The 18,926-nt window shown below is 38.9% G+C and overlaps 1 protein-coding gene across 8 annotated transcripts in view; it reads right to left on the bottom strand.

Annotated features, from left to right (window-relative positions):
* Positions 1 to 18,926, bottom strand: part of LOC129769390 (dystrophin, isoforms A/C/F/G/H) — a 388,267-nt gene that overhangs the window by 234,888 nt on the left and 134,453 nt on the right. For all 8 annotated transcript variants that reach the window (XM_055771638.1, XM_055771636.1, XM_055771635.1 and 5 more), the window contains 2 exons: positions 6,795 to 6,888; positions 6,658 to 6,738 (listed from right to left, as the gene is read on the bottom strand). In XM_055771638.1, the coding sequence (XP_055627613.1) occupies positions 6,658 to 6,738; positions 6,795 to 6,888 (175 nt within the window). The remainder of the gene's footprint in view (positions 1 to 6,657; positions 6,739 to 6,794; positions 6,889 to 18,926) is intronic.

The following is an 18,926-nucleotide window of genomic DNA, read 5'->3' as shown; positions in this document are numbered from 1 at the left end:
TTGAAGTCTTTCTCCCTGCACGCAGTGCAGGATGCTTATGCTCGCAATGCACTTTCCCCACGGGTGGGGCGTATGTTAGTGTGTGTATCCTCACGATCGTCCTTCCGTTGCCTTCCTTCCGCCACCTTCCTGTTGGGTACCTTCAGTGCGCTGCACTGAGCGGAGGACTGAACATACTCCCACGGCAGAAGGAAAGTCACTCTGTTGATTATCCTTGTCCTCAATAGACGCGTTGTCCAAAATGGGTAGTGGCGCTAGTTTGTGGATCGGTCTTCTGTATGTAGTATCGCCAACACGTACACCCACAACTCGAACCATCAGAACCAGGGTAGGTTCGAACAACTCGGTCTATCTTCCATTTTGAGTTGGAACCTTGTCTTCTTTCAAGAGGATGACTGTATCTTTTGCCGCGTTGATCATCTTTCTTGTCCATTTTGGTCTGAATAGAAGCTCTTCCAAATGTTCATGAGACCAGTGATTCCAGGAATGCTGTCTTAGCTGCGGAATGCGGTGCTTTTGGTGCAATCGAGCTATGGGAATATCTTTAGAAGGGGGTTCGGGTACGATTTAGAGAGGTCTGCCGATTATCATGTGCTCAGAGGTTGAAACTTCTGGGTCTTTTGGGTCATAACAATAGAAACATAGGGGTCTTGAATTCCAAAGTGCTTAATTTTGACATAAAAAGTCGCCAATTCCATTCTTGTAAGGTGAGTTGGTTTATAAACATGATTCAGAATGATCGTAAAACTTTTGATTCCAGTCTTTCAATGAGGCGCATTTGAGGGAAAGATTGTCCCTTTTTTTGCTTCGGTTTCAATAGTCTCAAATTCGTCTAGTCTTGCTCTAACTTTTACTTGTGTTCATCACTTGTAGCGTATCCTCATCATACATAAAATAAGTTCTAGTTTTGCTTCCAATGTTGCCATTTTAAAATACCACTAGCATCTGGTTTCGAATTTATCTCATTGCAGTGTTCCAAAAGTACATACTTTTCTCTGAATTCGTAGTGATATTGCTTAGCTTCTAGCTGCGACGCCCTCTTATTAAATCTACTGAGAATTCTATGCTTAGTATCTCTTAACATCTTACATGTTTCTTGCAATGGCCGTTTAAGCACATAATGACATTCTAAATTGCGACGGAATGTTGACTGAGGGTGAGCCTTGCAATCATCAGCCTCGATTAACACACATTGCTCAGTGGTCACGTTTTCCATATTCCGAAAAATATTATTTAAAAATATTATTTATAGAACCAGATGCAAAGTCGCTGTGCATTTTTCCACCAATAAGCCATCCAAATTCTTATAACTTCACTCGTCCGGGTTTAATGAGATCATCGAACCACTCCATCCCGATTAGCAAATCTATTTGTCCAGGTTTGTTGAACGAAGTGTCGGCCAATTGTGTTCCGTACGGTAAGTTCCACGAAGTGACATCGATCTCGTAAGCTGGCAGAATTCCAGTGACTTCACTCGAAACCAAATAATTCAATTCTATTCTGAAGTTTCTAAATCTTCATAGTACTTGAATGCAAGCCTTATGCTGAACTTTTGATTTGATGTTGCTAACTCCGTTCACTAGTATATTTGCCTCTTCTTTCGGTACTCCTAGCTTGTCAAGCAGCGATTCAGAAACGAAATTGATTTGTGAGCCACTATCCAAAAGCACTCGATATATATGCAGATTTCCATGTTTATCCAAAACTTTTACTTGTGATGTTAGCAGAATCACTTGCAGAGCTGGTGTTCCATGCAGCAGTAATATCCTGCATTGATGACCTTCTCGAAGTGCTGGGAGTGCAATGCTGTTTTTGATTCTCTAATGCTGTATCTCTTTTACCAATATTTGATGAATGAACTCCTTCCCTGTGAAGCAAACTATAATGTTTACGCTGACACTTTGAGCAACATTTAGATGATGGACAATCTAACCCACGGCGACCTCTTCTCAAGCAATTGAAGCACACTCGTTTATCACGGACCATTCTGAGCCGCTAATCAATCTTCAATTCATGAAAAATTTCCCATACGTGATCATAATTGCCATCAGCAATTGTTTTCGCATCAAACTAACCGGCAGCATCTCCAGTCAATGCTTTCTCCAAATGATAGAGCTTGATGCGTGGTGGCTCATTTGATTTGTCCACTACATCTTGTAGCATAATCTTAAACTTTTCCACAATCACAATCAACGGCTGTTGAGTTGCTGGTTGACCAGCAGCAGGACGAAAGTCAGGCGCGGCAAAAAATCTCGAGCCATGTCTCGAGAAAAATCAACACATTGTCGTGTAGCGTCTCGAATTCAACGTACTTACAGTGTTGTTCCTTTTTTCGATCAGGCGCCACCACCGCCACGATCCGTTCGTGGTAGTCGTGAAATTCCGTCGATTTGCGTCGATTTTCCTAACAAACACAAACAGTTTTTGTTGCATTGCAATGACTTTTTAAAATTTGCCAATGTTCAATGTTTTTTTCCAATATACCAAATGTCACTTTTTCCAATTTGCAAGCACTTTTTTTCCAACCAGTCTTTTTGCGGTTCACTATTCCAATTTGGTTTGCTATCAACCAGCCAATCCACTCACTCAAATCCAGGGCACAGGGCACAGTTTGCTTGCCAATTCGTTGACAAAAAATAAAATTCCATCCATATGCCATCCGGCCTCCATCCGGTTCGAAGGACCAAAATGTTGTTTCACCAAGCTGTGGACTGTATAAAGATGGGATCCTGTCGGTGTGTGTTCGATGCAAAAGTTTCCACAGCCGCTGTCATACAAATGAAACACAAATTTCTGCATAACACAAGCATGCAAACAGAGCCAAATTTGGCATATGGAGGTTTTAGGGAGCAAGAAATGTTTTAATGGTGTTTCGACACTCCTCCCCCTCTCTAATGGGGGGCTGAAGGGGCAAGACATGTTTTTATTGTTTTGTTTATTGTTTTTATTTATATTTTTTATTTAAACTCCTCCCTCTCTTTGAGAGGAGGCTGTCATACAAATGAAACACTAATTTCTGCTTATCTCGAGAACTTATCAAGCAAAGGGGTAAGCACAAAACTTGAGGAAGGAATCGTCAAATCTGAGATGACATAATTTTATTATATTTTCTGTACAAATATGTATTCCAAGTAAGGGAGAAACATGTTATTTGCAAGTGAATGAAAAATCTTGAACGAAAATTGTGTCAGAAAATAATTTGATATCACAATGACGAGTTTTGGTTGAGGAACTAGGAAATGTATAGTAAAAGGAAATTGTAAAGGATCTATTAGAAGATCAATCAATCAACAGCTCTGCGATTGGACCAATGAACATTCGTTTAAAGGTATTGATAACAAAAAAAATGATTTTGGAACGAAGTTTGCCGGGTCAGCTAGTGAAAAATGTAATTGCTGACTAAAATTTTTAGATCGTCCCATTCGTTCCGCAAATCTATATCAGCAGTGAGAGCTGTGGGGTTCAAGCCAAGCTAACAGTGAAAAGCTTTTGTTTGCAGCTTCAACATTCAAATATCTGTTCTGTTCATATCTGGAGCTGAGGCCCAAAATAACATCTGTTTCCCATGTCAGGGGGCGGCAGATCACTGTCCTCGTACCAGGGTGGGAATCACACACGCAAAGAACAAGGACTAGAGATTGGAAACTCGGGACATGAAGTCGTAAGTCTCTCAACTTTCTTGTGAGTACACAAATTCTTTCAGAAATATAGATATCCCGTTATTTTAACATCGTAGCGCTGCAGGAGGTGTGCTGTATCGATTCAAGTTGGTTATAGTATCTACCAACGTTGCGGCAACTTACACAAGCTGTAGGTAGAGCTTTCATCGTGATGAGGGAAAACGAAGTATTCGCTGGCGTCCAATCAACGAAAGAATGTGCATCTGTTGAAGTGGCCTCGCATCTCTGGATAACGAAACGAATGGTTTGACGGGTTCTGAGCGCTTATGAGCGAGAAGGATGCAGCACGCGCAATCCTTAGGCAACGAGCTACTCGACAAAACGTGGAACGATACCGATCGAAACGAAGACAGCGAACGAATTTCGTTTTCGAGAATTGCGGAAGTTCTTCGAGAAACTAAACACCTCGCACAAAAACTTTGTGCCGCGCGTCGAAATGTGAGGGACAAGGGAAGATGCATCTTGGCGAACGAACGCGAAGCAATCGAAATGTGAAGGCAGTAGGCGATCTGTCGGAATCTTTTGAAGCTCACAGAAGACTTCGACAAGACGATGGACTCCCATGTCCCTCACCCTGGTGTTATGTGGAGAGTGGACTTCAACGTGCTGAGCACGATTTTCAACAGTCTAGACAGTTTATCTGCTTCGCCGTCAACGTGGATATAATCGGAAAACACACATGCGACGGTAGTCGAATTTTATACACGACTGAAATACGAAACAGGGCTGATGATGAGATCAATGCGTCTAAGACTAAATACATGCTAGCAGAAGGGACTGATCGCAACAGAACAATTCTTGATAGTTGTGTTGTCATCGACGGCGACGAGCTCGAGATAGAGGTAGAGGAATTTGTCTACCTTGGCTCGTTGATAACAACTGACAACATCAAAAGTTCGTGAAATTCGAAGACGCATAGTCAATGGAAGTCATGCCTACTATGGGCTCCACAAATCCTTGAGGTCCAACAAGCTCCGACCCCGTACGAAGTGTACCGTGTACAAATTCCTAATTAGTCCGGTTGTTCTCTATGAGCAGGAAGCATGGATGATGCTTGAAGAGAACTCACAAGCACTTGGTATTTTCGAACGCCGAGTGTTCAGAACAATACACGGTGGTGTACAAGAAAACGGAGTATGGAGAAGGAGAATGAACCACGAACTGGTGCAACTCCACGGCTAACCCAGCATCCAGGAAGTTGTCAAGGCTGGGCGATTGCGATGGACAGGACGTTTTGAAAGATTGTCGGACAGCAGCCCTGTAAAAATGGCGTTCGTATCAAATCCGATGGGAAAAAGAAGATGAGCCCAGTGCGCGAGGTGATTGAACCAGGGGAAGCAGAACTTTTTTTTCCGAAATATATATTTTATTAAGGCACATATGGCGTTAGCCTGACGGGGCCGGGAGTTCGATATTTTGACAATTTTTGTCTTACGACTATGTTAGTAATATGTAACCGATTACTCGCGGTTGGCTCGAGGTTAGTATTTTACAAAGATTCTCATAATTGGGATGTTACAGTCTCCAGTACTATGTATGTATGGCCGACATGGGATACTTCCTATTGGGGTGCAACTGATCATTAATCAGCGACGCCCCCCTAGTCTGTACCTCATATCAATCGTGGTGCATATCTCTTGACTCGAAGAATCCAGGGTACAATAGTCACTGGGCGGTACAATCTTCAGCTCGTGTAGAGTTGTCATGAGCGGTACAACCTTTGGCTCTTGTTGGGAAGCAGAACTTGACAAGAACCGGTGCGACCGGGAGTTGGAGAACTGTGACTGAGTTCATTAGAGGAACAATGTGGAGAATAAGATCCAATATCTTCACGGGATGTAGCATCATTGTAAATAAATAAAAAAAATCTGTAAAATGGTTCGTGTAGAGCGTAAGAGAAATTCTGTAATGGTTGAAGTCACAGAAACATAAGAGGCCTACAAAATATGTGGAAATACTTATGATGTCGGTTTTACCCTGATCTTCCCATACGAGCAATCATGAACGATGTTATGTTTCCATTTTCTATTTTGGATTTTGGCAACAACAAATTCATACATGCAGTCTATGCTTGCAGCAGCACCGTCACGTCAAATGTCAAACAAATGATTTATTTAATGTTATTCATGGTGTTGCCACCTACTACAGTTTTTAATTGCAATGCCTTCTTTCGAATCAACATGCCTAGAACCATCACTAAATTTAGAAAAATTCAATGAAAATCATTAAATTATATTATTTAAATGGTTAAACCCCGTAGTCCCGACTCTTATTCAAAAATAATAAGAACTACTATTTTTCTCAGCTAGTCGAGAATGATTTTGACTCCGAAATTTCGAACTAAGAGCTATGTTGGCATAATAATACAACCAAAATCAAAACAAAAGCCGAGACGCAAAGCCCAAACAAAACCCCAACGAACCGTCCGTCTCCATCAAATATTCTTTTCTACAAATCCTGCCGGTCGTATTCGATGAACGATCGCTGACGGGTTGTTATGCTGCCGGTGTATGTGAATGTTTTCATAAGAATTGCATGGTAGAATAACTGACGTAACGTGACGTGACGGGATGTGAACGTGGCGTGGATGCTGTATGTGAATCGCACTTTATTCTTGTTCACGGCCGTATCTTACTTCCGTCCGAACGACTCGATTCGAACATATTCGAAAAGGACATTGTGATGTTTTTCGAACTTGAAAATGTTTCTGTAATTAGTAATTCAACTTTTCTAAACAATTAGGAACATAGAATAGTGGATGAATAGAAGGATGTGTATTATTTTGGATAGTTAAATTGTCAAACCAATGTCAACAATTATATTGTTTGCACTCAAGCGCATTCGAACAAAAAATGGAATTGAATGAAAAAATGTTCGCTTGAACGAAAATAGGAATACGAATGGACAAAACTTTCGTACGTATCGGATTCGAACAAAAACAAGAAAAACGGCATATGTGTAGATCGATTGTGCTTACCTTATACGCATGGGGATTTCTATCAATCTCAGATTCAGTATTTTCACACATGGATTCCGCTTCGCTCAGCCAACCCAGAAACTACAACAAATTAATTTAGTTTAATGAATTCGAAAGTAAAAAAATGGATACATTACTTGATCTAAGGTTCGATCGAATGACTGTAGAGAATGAACGGCAGCATGTAACATTTTTCCTCTCGATATCACCATATTATTCAAACTGTTGTATCTGCGAATAGATGTTAATATTATAAAAAAAAAAAGTATAAGTAAATGCTGGTTTTATTTTTTTTTCTTTTAAAAATTCATGTAAAAACAAGTCTCATTTCTTTAAACTACTATTTTTTATAGACTTAGTCACAGGTGTCTGGAATTGTTGCTTTTATAGCTTAAGTCTTAGCTATAAAAGCAACAATTCCAGACACCTGTGACTAATTTTACATTGTTTCGAGATTATTAAATACGGCCCAGTAATTTTCTGTCCAATCGAAAGGAAACAGTTACATTATAAAGGAACGATGGACAGGATGATCAGGGCCTTAGAACTAACATAACAACTACCAATTACTTTTCAGTCAAATAGTTCAAAGTCCATTTCCTATTTTTTATACTGGACTAGAAATCATTTAATACCAAGAGGAAATTTTCAAAGAATTTTCATAACGCTTCTCCTGACTCGTTTTCCTTTAACAGACTACATCGGGCAATATAGCAAGCCCTAACGCGAAGTGACGCAAAAAAGGAACTCTGAGCCCTGCAGTGCCTTTTTTGCGTCACGTCGCGTTAGGGCTTGCTATATTGCCCGATGTAGTCTGTCGATTTGTAAAACTAGCACACACGTCATCGCTATTTCACATTATTTCCAATTCATGGGCATTCACATTCATTTCCAGTGATGGGCGAGATGCAAAAGCGAGTGATGGTTGTGGGCAATTAGTTCTCCAATGTGCAAGTTGAGAATCAAGGGCCGATTCTTCAACATTAGCATCATCAACCTCGGAAATACCGTTGATGACAAGGAAGCATTTTACGCGCAGTTAAAGCGTGAATACGTTCACTGCCGATAAAAAAAATGATAGAATGATAAGTAAAGAAACAAAAGACTCCCTAATATGAGTTTTTAAAGACAAGAAGAAGGAAAACACACAAAGGTCGAAGGTTGTGCAGGCCACTGATCATTCAACAAGAGCCAAAGGTTGTACCGCTCATGACAACTCTACACGAGCTGATGATTGTACCGCCCAGTGACCATTCTACCCTGGATTCCTCTATTTCGGCCTTCTCCCAAGAAAACGTACCAAAAGAGGATTACTAAATTTTGTAGGAACAGGAATAAAGGAAATCACAGGAAATATGGATCACCAGGACTTCATTGAAATCTCTAACGATTTGAATAAACTGAAATTCAACAACCAAGAATTAATCACAGAAAACAACAGGCAAATAAAAATCAATTTAAGGATGCAAGATAGAATAAACGACATTATAAAGCAATTGAAATATCAGCAGGCATTGATAACAAAAAATTTAGTAGGGAGTAGAAACGAAACAGGCTACAGTAGGGATTTGAAAGTACTCAAAGAAATGCTCAATATCAATGTAAACCTCGATCATTTGAAATCCCATATTGAATGCATCATAGAATCGATTCATTTAGCAAAACAAAAAATAATATCAAAACACATTTTATATCCAGATGAATTAGAATTTGCTTTAGAAAAATTAGCTGCTGTTGATAATCTATTGTAGGGTTCTCTGACACACCTGTCCGTAACTTATATATATATATATATATATATATATATATATATATATATATATGTATATATAAACATATATATATATATATATATATATATATATATATATATATATATATATATATATGTATATATAAACATATATATATATATATATATATATATATATATATATATATATATATATATATATATATATATATATATATATATATATATATATATATATATATATATATATATAAATATATATATATATAAATTTCTGTCTGTCTGATTCTTATAGACTCGGAAACTACTGAACCCATCGACATGAAAATTGTTATGTAGGGGTTTTTGGGGCCGTGAAGGTTTTCGTGTTATTTTGAGACCCCTTCTCCTATCTAAGGGGGGGCTGCCATACAAATGAAACACAAATTTCTGCATTACTCGAGAATTAATCAAGCAAATGAAGCGAAATTTGGCATGTGAAAGTTTTAGGGTGCAATAAATGATTCTATGGTGGTTGGATACTCCTCTCCCCTCTCTTAAGGGGGGCTGCCATACAAATGAAACACAAATTTCTGCATTGCTCGAGAAATTATCAAGCAAATGAAACCAAATTAAGGATATAAAGGTTTTAGGATGCAATAAATGTTTCTATGGTGCTTAGACACTCCTTCCCCTCTCTGAGGGGGGGGGGGGCTGCCATACAAATTAAACACATATTTCTGCATTACTCGAGAATTCATCAAGCAAATGAAACCAAATTTGTCATGTGGAGGTTTTAGAGTGCAAGAAATGTTTTTGCATTTAATTTTGGGCGGGACGAAGTTTGCCGGGTCAGCTAGTCCAGTATAAATATTGCTGCCTTAGGGGCAGTTTGTGAGTTATCGTAAAGAAGCTTACATCTTTGTGCAGAAATTCCTCGGATACTGTATTTATTGAAACAGGGCTCTTGAATAAGAGCCGCGTCCAGATTTTTGTGAGTGAACCTTCTGCGTGGGACACTGCTAGCTCCCTTGGCATGATGGAGGTTCACCTGGATGAATTTAATTTAATCCTGCATTTTTGTTGCTCCATTCCATTCTTCAGGGGCATGAGATTATCTCTCTGATTGGATTGGATTCCAATTTCATGTGTACTAGTCTGGTTCTGAGCATTCGAAGTTGTGACTTGAAAGCATACATACATACATCTCTGGCGCCATTAGTATCGCCCCCTAGGTTTAAACAAACAGTTTTGCCAATTTTTCTAGGATTTTCCTTCTTTTTTTCCAAAATATATATTTTATGAGTGCACATATGGCGTTAGCCTGACGGGACCGGGAGTTCTCTATTTTGAGAATTTTTGTCTTGCGACTATGTTAGTAATATGTAACCGATTACTCGCAGTTGGCTCGAGGTTAGTATTACAAAGATTCTCATTATTGGGATGTTGCAGTCTCCAGTGCTCTGTATGTGTAGCCGACACGGGATACTTCCTATTGGGGTGCAACTGACCATTAATCAGCGACGCCCCCCCTAGTCTGTACCTCATATCAATCGTGGTGCATCTCTATTGACTCGAGGAATCCAGGGTAGAATGGTCACTGGGCGGTACAATCATCAGCTCGTGTAGAGTTGTCATGAGCGGTACAACCTTTGGCTCTTGTTGAATGATCAGTGGCCTGCACAACCTTCGACCTTTGTGTGTTTTCCTTCTTCTTGTCTTTAAAAACTCATATTAGGGAGTCTTTTGTTTCTTTACTTATCATTCTATCATTTTTTTTATCGGCAGTGAACGTATTCACGCTTTAACTGCGCGTAAAATGCTTCCTTGTCATCAACGGTATTTCCGAGGTTGATGATGCTAATGTTGAAGAATCGGCCCTTGATTCTCAACTTGCACATTGGAGAACTAATTGCCCACAACCATCACTCGCTTTTGCATCTCGCCCATCACTGGAAATGAATGTGAATGCCCATGAATTGGAAATAATGTGAAATAGCGATGACGTGTGTGCTAGTTTTACAAATCGACAGACTACATCGGGCAATATAGCAAGCCCTAACGCGAAGTGACGCAAAAAAGGAACTCTGAGCCCTGCAGTGCCTTTTTTGCGTCACGTCGCGTTAGGGCTTGCTATATTGCCCGATGTAGTCTGTCGATTTGTAAAACTAGCACACACGTCATCGCTATTTCACATTATTTCCAATTCATGGGCATTCACATTCATTTCCAGTGATGGGCGAGATGCAAAAGCGAGTGATGGTTGTGGGCAATTAGTTCTCCAATGTGCAAGTTGAGAATCAAGGGCCGATTCTTCAACATTAGCATCATCAACCTCGGAAATACCGTTGATGACAAGGAAGCATTTTACGCGCAGTTAAAGCGTGAATACGTTCACTGCCGATAAAAAAAATGATAGAATGATAAGTAAAGAAACAAAAGACTCCCTAATATGAGTTTTTAAAGACAAGAAGAAGGAAAACACACAAAGGTCGAAGGTTGTGCAGGCCACTGATCATTCAACAAGAGCCAAAGGTTGTACCGCTCATGACAACTCTACACGAGCTGATGATTGTACCGCCCAGTGACCATTCTACCCTGGATTCCTCGAGTCAATAGAGATGCACCACGATTGATATGAGGTACAGACTAGGGGGGCGTCGCTGATTAATGGTCAGTTGCACCCCAATAGGAAGTATCCCGTGTCGGCTACACATACAGAGCACTGGAGACTGCAACATCCCAATAATGAGAATCTTTGTAATACTAACCTCGAGCAACTGCGAGTAATCGGTTACATATTACTAACATAGTCGCAAGACAAAAATTCTCAAAATAGAGAACTCCCGGTCCCGTCAGGCTAACGCCATATGTGCACTCATAAAATATATATTTTGGAAAAAAAGAAGGAAAATCCTAGAAAAATTGGCAAAACTGTTTGTTTAAACCTAGGGGGCGATACTAATGGCGCCAGAGATGTATGTATGTATGCTTTCAAGTCACAACTTCGAATGCTCAGAACCAGACTAGTACACATGAAATTGGAATCCAATCCAATCAGAGAGATAATCTCATGCCCCTGAAGAATGGAATGGAGCAACAAAAATGCAGGATTAAATTAAATTCATCCAGGTGAACCTCCATCATGCCAAGGGAGCTAGCAGTGTCCCACGCAGAAGGTTCACTCACAAAAATCTGGACGCGGCTCTTATTCAAGAGCCCTGTTTCAATAAATACAGTATCCGAGGAATTTCTGCACAAAGATGTAAGCTTCTTTACGATAACTCACAAACTGCCCCTAAGGCAGCAATATTTATACTGGACTAGCTGACCCGGCAAACTTCGTCCCGCCCAAAATTAAATGCAAAAACATTTCTTGCACTCTAAAACCTCCACATGACAAATTTGGTTTCATTTGCTTGATGAATTCTCGAGTAATGCAGAAATATGTGTTTAATTTGTATGGCAGCCCCCCCCCCCTCAGAGAGGGGAAGGAGTGTCTAAGCACCATAGAAACATTTATTGCATCCTAAAACCTTTATATCCTTAATTTGGTTTCATTTGCTTGATAATTTCTCGAGCAATGCAGAAATTTGTGTTTCATTTGTATGGCAGCCCCCCTTAAGAGAGGGGAGAGGAGTATCCAACCACCATAGAATCATTTATTGCACCCTAAAACTTTCACATGCCAAATTTCGCTTCATTTGCTTGATTAATTCTCGAGTAATGCAGAAATTTGTGTTTCATTTGTATGGCAGCCCCCCCTTAGATAGGAGAAGGGGTCTCAAAATAACACGAAAACCTTCACGGCCCCAAAAACCCCTACATAACAATTTTCATGTCGATGGGTTCAGTAGTTTCCGAGTCTATAAGAATCAGACAGACAGAAATTTATATATATATATATTTATATATATATATATATATATATATATATATATATATATATATATATATATATATATATATATATATATATATATATATATATATATATATATATATATATATATATATATATATGTTTATATATACATATATATATATATATATATATATATATATATATATATATATATATATATATGTTTATATATACATATATATATATATATATATATATATATATATATATATATATATAAGTTACGGACAGGTGTGTCAGAGAACCCTACAATAGATTATCAACAGCAGCTAATTTTTCTAAAGCAAATTCTAATTCATCTGGATATAAAATGTGTTTTGATATTATTTTTTGTTTTGCTAAATGAATCGATTCTATGATGCATTCAATATGGGATTTCAAATGATCGAGGTTTACATTGATATTGAGCATTTCTTTGAGTACTTTCAAATCCCTACTGTAGCCTGTTTCGTTTCTACTCCCTACTAAATTTTTTGTTATCAATGCCTGCTGATATTTCAATTGCTTTATAATGTCGTTTATTCTATCTTGCATCCTTAAATTGATTTTTATTTGCCTGTTGTTTTCTGTGATTAATTCTTGGTTGTTGAATTTCAGTTTATTCAAATCGTTAGAGATTTCAATGAAGTCCTGGTGATCCATATTTCCTGTGATTTCCTTTATTCCTGTTCCTACAAAATTTAGTAATCCTCTTTTGGTACGTTTTCTTGGGAGAAGGCCGAAATAGAGACTTTGAATATTACTAAATTTAGTTTTTAAAATATTCGTAAGTTCTGAATAGTCTTTAAACGAGGCGAGTCCATCGATAATGACTTGCAGTTTATCGAAACTTGGCCGAAAGTCCTCTAAGTCTATCATATGATAGATTTTGTGATCGCCGTCTTTTAAAAAGCTATTTCCTGTTACCAATATGAGCAATCCGGGATTGTTGGTTCTTGTCTTCCGTTACAAGAACAGCTTCGAACCAATTCTTGGTTTTAGCTTTAATGCCTTGTCGTCTTTTATAGACTACCTGATCAATTCCTAATCGTGGGGGATCTTCTCTGGAGGCATTATGCTGTTTGTGTTGCGTCGTCTTGAATTTTGGCTCTTATTGCTTGTATCCAGGCCCTATACACGGGGGTATTTCTAGCGGCTTCAAGTAGAGGAATAAGATTATCAATTGCTTTAATAAAGCTATGAAGTTTAACTGGGTTGCCATCAAAGCATGGCAAATCTCTAATTATCTGTGGAGTCTGTAAGGATTTCAAAATCCTCTCCACTGGAGATAATTCTTGATTAATGTTAGGTACTGCTGCTGCTGCTGCTTGACCTACGCGAGCAGCTTGCACAGCGTGAGCGGCACCTGCTGCTTCTATTTCAAGCTGCTGGATGTGGTCATCCCGGTCCTGAACTGCGGCTTCTAATTCAGCTACACGTTGTTGGAGCTGGTAAGGATCCATTTTCCAAAATTGGAGTTTTGTTTATATCAGTAGTAATAATGCTTTGGAACGTTTGCGTGCGGAGAACAAAATTGATAAATTCCCACTATTCAATGCACTGGTGAGTAAAAGCAAACGAAAAAAAACTTCGAGGAATCCACTGAATTTCTTTTATTGAATAACAACACAAAAAACAAACAGACCGTATGTGGTTTATATATAAATAAATAAATAAATAAATAAATTTCAGAATGAATAAAACTTTTTCACCAAGGGGAATTTAATTGAATTCACTTTTTTTTAAAAAAAAAGATAATGTTTCATTCAGCAACTAAAAAAAATTAATGCCATTCACGAAATTCACCGGAAAATTTGAATTGATTAATTGAATTTTCACGAAGTTCGCAAAAAAATCGTTGAATAAAATAATTACAACTAATTACATTCATTGCAAAACTTTTCTTCGAAAATTGATTAAATTCACACAATTCGGTAATAATAACTAACACTCTAAATCAATCAATCAGTAATCAATTATTTCTGCACAAAAAAAATATACAACCAATTTTCACTCGGTTGGGAGAAAACTTAACACTAGCACTTTTACATAAGCTAATCTTAATAAATTACTTACAAATTACTGCTCACCTTGGCGATATGCTGTCGTCTCGGTGGCTGATAGAGCGTAGCTCGGATGCTTCGTTGTTGTTCAGCAAATTTTCGGTAAGCCGCCGAAAATAGCTACAACGAAATCACTGCTCACTTTGGCGATATGCTGTCGTCGCGGTGGTTGATGGAGCGTGGCTCGGGTGCCTCGTTGTTGTTCCACAAATTTTCGGTAATCCGCCGAAAATAGCTGCAACGCTGGAAACACAACTTTTAACACCAACTACCGACACGCGCCAGTTATAGTTGCTGGGCAACGTTCGGGTTTTGACGTAGGACTACGTCTTTCATTTCTATACTGGGGTGTAAATTCGATGTTTCGAAAACGAAAGCGTTACGCCGGAGAACGAGATTTTGAGCGTTAATAGTTCTTAAACAACTGAACGAAATGATATGATAAGCACTTCATTCGAAAGATAAAATGTCTACGCGTTATATTCTTGTTACCTTTTGATCCAGAAATTTGTTTCAATAGCCCTAAAATTGATTTTAAAACAGGCTATTGAAATCACCCCAATCGGTATATAAGCGAGTGCCGCTTGGAAATCCACTCAGTCATGATTGCGCAACGATTGAGGTACAATCGCTGGAATGGATGGATGTTTCCCTAACACACTTCAAAATCATGAAGCCTGGGGAAATCGGCATTGCAAAATAGATACAAGCTGCGGGTACTTTTGAACTCGCTTGCGTTTTTACAAATCGGAATGTTTTCCTAACACAGACTTCCATATCATGGAGCCTGGGGAAATCGGCATTGCAAAATAGATGCGAACCGCGGGTACTTTTGCACTCGCTTGCATTTTTGCAAATCGGAATGTTTCCCTAACACAGCTTTCAAAATCATGGAGCCTGAGGAAATGGGCATTGCAAAATAGATGCAAGCTGCGGGTACTTTTGTATTCGCTTGCGTTTCTGCAAATCGGAATGTTTCCCTAACACAGACTTCAAAATCATGAAGCCTGGGGGAATCGGCATAGCAAAATAAATGCGAGCTGCGGGTACTTTTGTATTCGCTTGCGTTTCTGCAAATCGGAATGTTTCCCTAACACAGACTTCAAAATCATGAAGCTAGGGGAAATCGGCATTGCAAAATAGATGCGAGCTGCGAGTACTTTTGTACTCGCTTGCGTTTCTGCAAATCGGAATGTTTCCCTAACACAGACTTCAAAAATCATGGAGCCTGGGGGAATTGGCATTGCAAAATAGATGCGAGCTTTGTACTCGCTTGCGTTTTTTCAAATCGGAATGTTTCCCTAACACAGATTTCAAAAATATGAAGCCTGAGGAAATGAGCATTTCAAAATAAATGCAAACTACGGGTACTTTTGTACTCGCTTGTATTTTTCCAAATACAGTTTTCGAAACCAAAAAGTTAGAAAAATCGGCATTGTAGATACTTTCAAGTGGGCAATACTTTTAAACCTCCATGCATTTTTACACTCCGGAACTCGTTTTGCTAACACGGTCTACAAAAGCGGGTACAAATGCAACGCTTTGGCTCGATTAAGGCTGCATTGGAAGATAGCTCTTTATGTCGCCAGCTTACTGAACTTCTACGCATACCGTTTGATGGTTAGGCAAAATGTTAATAACTATTTGCTGCGATAACTACTACCATAATGCATGAATTGGCTTAGATTGGGATTTATTTGCAATCGAATTCGTAAATAGTTTCATTCATTCACTAGTTTAATCAATACACACAAAAGATAGCTCTGCACAGCGGTGATATCGTGCCCATTGAGGAACATCCGATGTGGGATTATTGCTAATCGAAAAAATACAATTGATTACTAAGCCAACGGCAGTCCTACGTCAACCTTGCGGTTATATCATAGGTATAACCCAACCATAGTTTTTTTTAAAAAACTAACACTTGACTGCGCCAGATCCTAACTAGAACTAACTAGATTTTATTTTCCAAAAGCTTTTATTAATCACAAAACACTTCGTCAGCATTCCATGCCGTTGTTGTTGTCCGTCCGTTGTTTATGTTTATCCGATGATGCGAACCGATGCTGTCGAGATGTTTATGTTCCCATTTCCAGTCTCCGGGATCACTGAATCTGCACCTCACGCGCTTATCTGTTGCCGCGCAATTATGCCGTTTGAATTTGATACCGCCATGGGTGGCGGCAATGCAGCTGCTGTTGATAATCTATTGTAGGGTTCTCTGACACACCTGTCCGTAACTTATATATATATATATATATATATATATATATATATATATATATATATATATATATATATATATATATATATATATATATATATATATATATATATATATATATATATATATATATATATATATATATATATATATATATATATCAACAGCCAACAGATAAGCGCGCGAGGTGCAGATTCAGCGATCCCGGAGACTGGAAATGGGAACATAAACATCTCGACAGCATCGGTTCGCATCATCGGATAAACATAAACAACGGACGGACAACAACAACGGCATGGAATGCTGACGAAATGTTTTGTGATTAATAAAAGCTTTTGGAAAATAAAATCTAGTTAGTTCTAGTCAGGACCTGGCGCAGTCAAGTGTTAGTTTTTTAAAAAATCCGAACGTTGCCCAGCAACTATAACTGGCGCGTGTCGGTAGTTGGTGTTAAAAGTTGTGTTTCCAGCGTTGCAGTTATTTTCGGCGGATTACCGAAAATTTGTGGAACAACAACGTGGCACCCGAGCCACGCTCTATCAGCCACCGCGACGACAGCATATCGCCAAAGTGAGCAGTGATTTCGTTGGAGCTATTTTCGGCGGCTTACCGAAAATTTGCTGAACAACAACGAAGCATCCGAGCTACGCTCTATCAGCCACCGAGACGACAGCATATCGCCAAGGTGAGCAGTAATTTGTAAGTAATTTATTAAGATTAGCTTATGTAAAAGTGCTAGTGTTAAGTTTTCTCCCAACCGAGTGAAAATTGGTTGTATATTTTTTTTGTGCAGAAATAATTGATTACTGATTGATTGATTTAGAGTGTTAGTTATTATTACCGAATTGTGTGAATTTAATCAATTTTCGAAGAAAAATTTTGCAGTGAATGTAATTAGTTGTAATTATTTTATTCAACGATTTTTTTGCGAACTTCGTGAATTCTAATTAATCAATTCAAATTTTCCGGTGAATTTCGTGAATGGCATTAATTTTTTTTAGTTGCTGAATGAAATATTATCTTTTTTTTTAAAAAAAAGTGAATTCAATTAAATTCCCCTTGGTGAAAAAGTTTTATTCATTCTGAAATAAACCACATACGGTCTGTTTGTTTTTTGTGTTGTTATTCAATAAAAGAAATTCAGTGGATTCCTCGAAGTTTTTTTTCGTTTGCTTTTACTCACCAGTGCATTGAATAGTGGGAATTTATCAATTTTGTTCTCCGCACGCAAACGTTCCAAAGCATTATTACTACTGATATAAACAAAACTCCAATTTTGGAAAATGGATCCTTACCAGCTCCAACAACGTGTAGCTGAATTAGAAGCCGCGGTTCAGGACCGGGATGACCACATCCAGCAGCTTGAAATAGAAGCAGCAGGTGCCGCTCACGCTGTGCAAGCTGCTCGCGTAGGTCAAGCAGCAGCAGCAGCAGTACCTAACATTAATCAAGAATTATCTCCAGTGGAGAGGATTTTGAAATCCTTACAGACTCCACAGATAATTAGGGATTTGCCATGCTTTGATGGCAACCCAGTTAAACTTCATAGCTTTATTAAAGCAATTGATAATCTTATTCCTCTACTTGAAGCCGCTAGGAATACCCCCGTGTATAGGGCCTGGATACAAGCAATAAGAGCCAAAATTCAAGACGACGAAACAGCACGAATGAAGACTGGATGGAAACAAAGACTAACTTCAACGTTCGCTTCAAAGTGATTGAATTCAATCGCAGCCAATGGGAAGAAGGGGGTCCTCAAACTTGTCCAGGATCACTAGTGTTTTATACCGATGGATCTTAAATTGGCAAATCTACAGGAGCTGGGATTACTGGACCAGGGATTGACATGCCAATTCCAATGGGACAGTGGCCTACAGTTTTTCAGGCAGAAATACAAGCTATTCTAACATGCAGCTAACATGCCCGATCTACAAAAAGCGCGACAAGCTAGACTGTGAGAACTATCGTGCAATCACCGTCCTCAATGCTGTCTACAAAGTGCTATATCAAATTATCTTATGCCGACTATCACCAATTTCGAACAGATTTGTGGAAAGTTATCAGGCCGGCTTCGTCGGAGGACGGTCAACGACGGACCAAATTTTTACGTTGCGGCAGATCCTCCAGAGAGGCCGTGAATACAGACTCCCCACGCACCATCTGTTCATCGATTTCAAAGCAGCGTATGATACCATCAACCACGAAGAGCTATGGAAAATTATGGATGAGAACGGCTTTCCCGAGAAGCTGTTTAAACTGATTAAAGCTACGATGGATGGTACGCAGTGCTGTGTGCGAATTTCGGGTGGACTGTCGAGTTCAATCGTATCCCACAGGGAACTTCGT

Source organism: Toxorhynchites rutilus, chromosome 2, assembly GCF_029784135.1.
Source record: "Toxorhynchites rutilus septentrionalis strain SRP chromosome 2, ASM2978413v1, whole genome shotgun sequence".
Lineage (NCBI taxonomy): Eukaryota > Metazoa > Arthropoda > Insecta > Diptera > Culicidae > Toxorhynchites > Toxorhynchites rutilus.
Note: the sequence above shows the minus strand (reverse complement) of the source record. Positions and strands in the feature narration are given on the sequence as shown.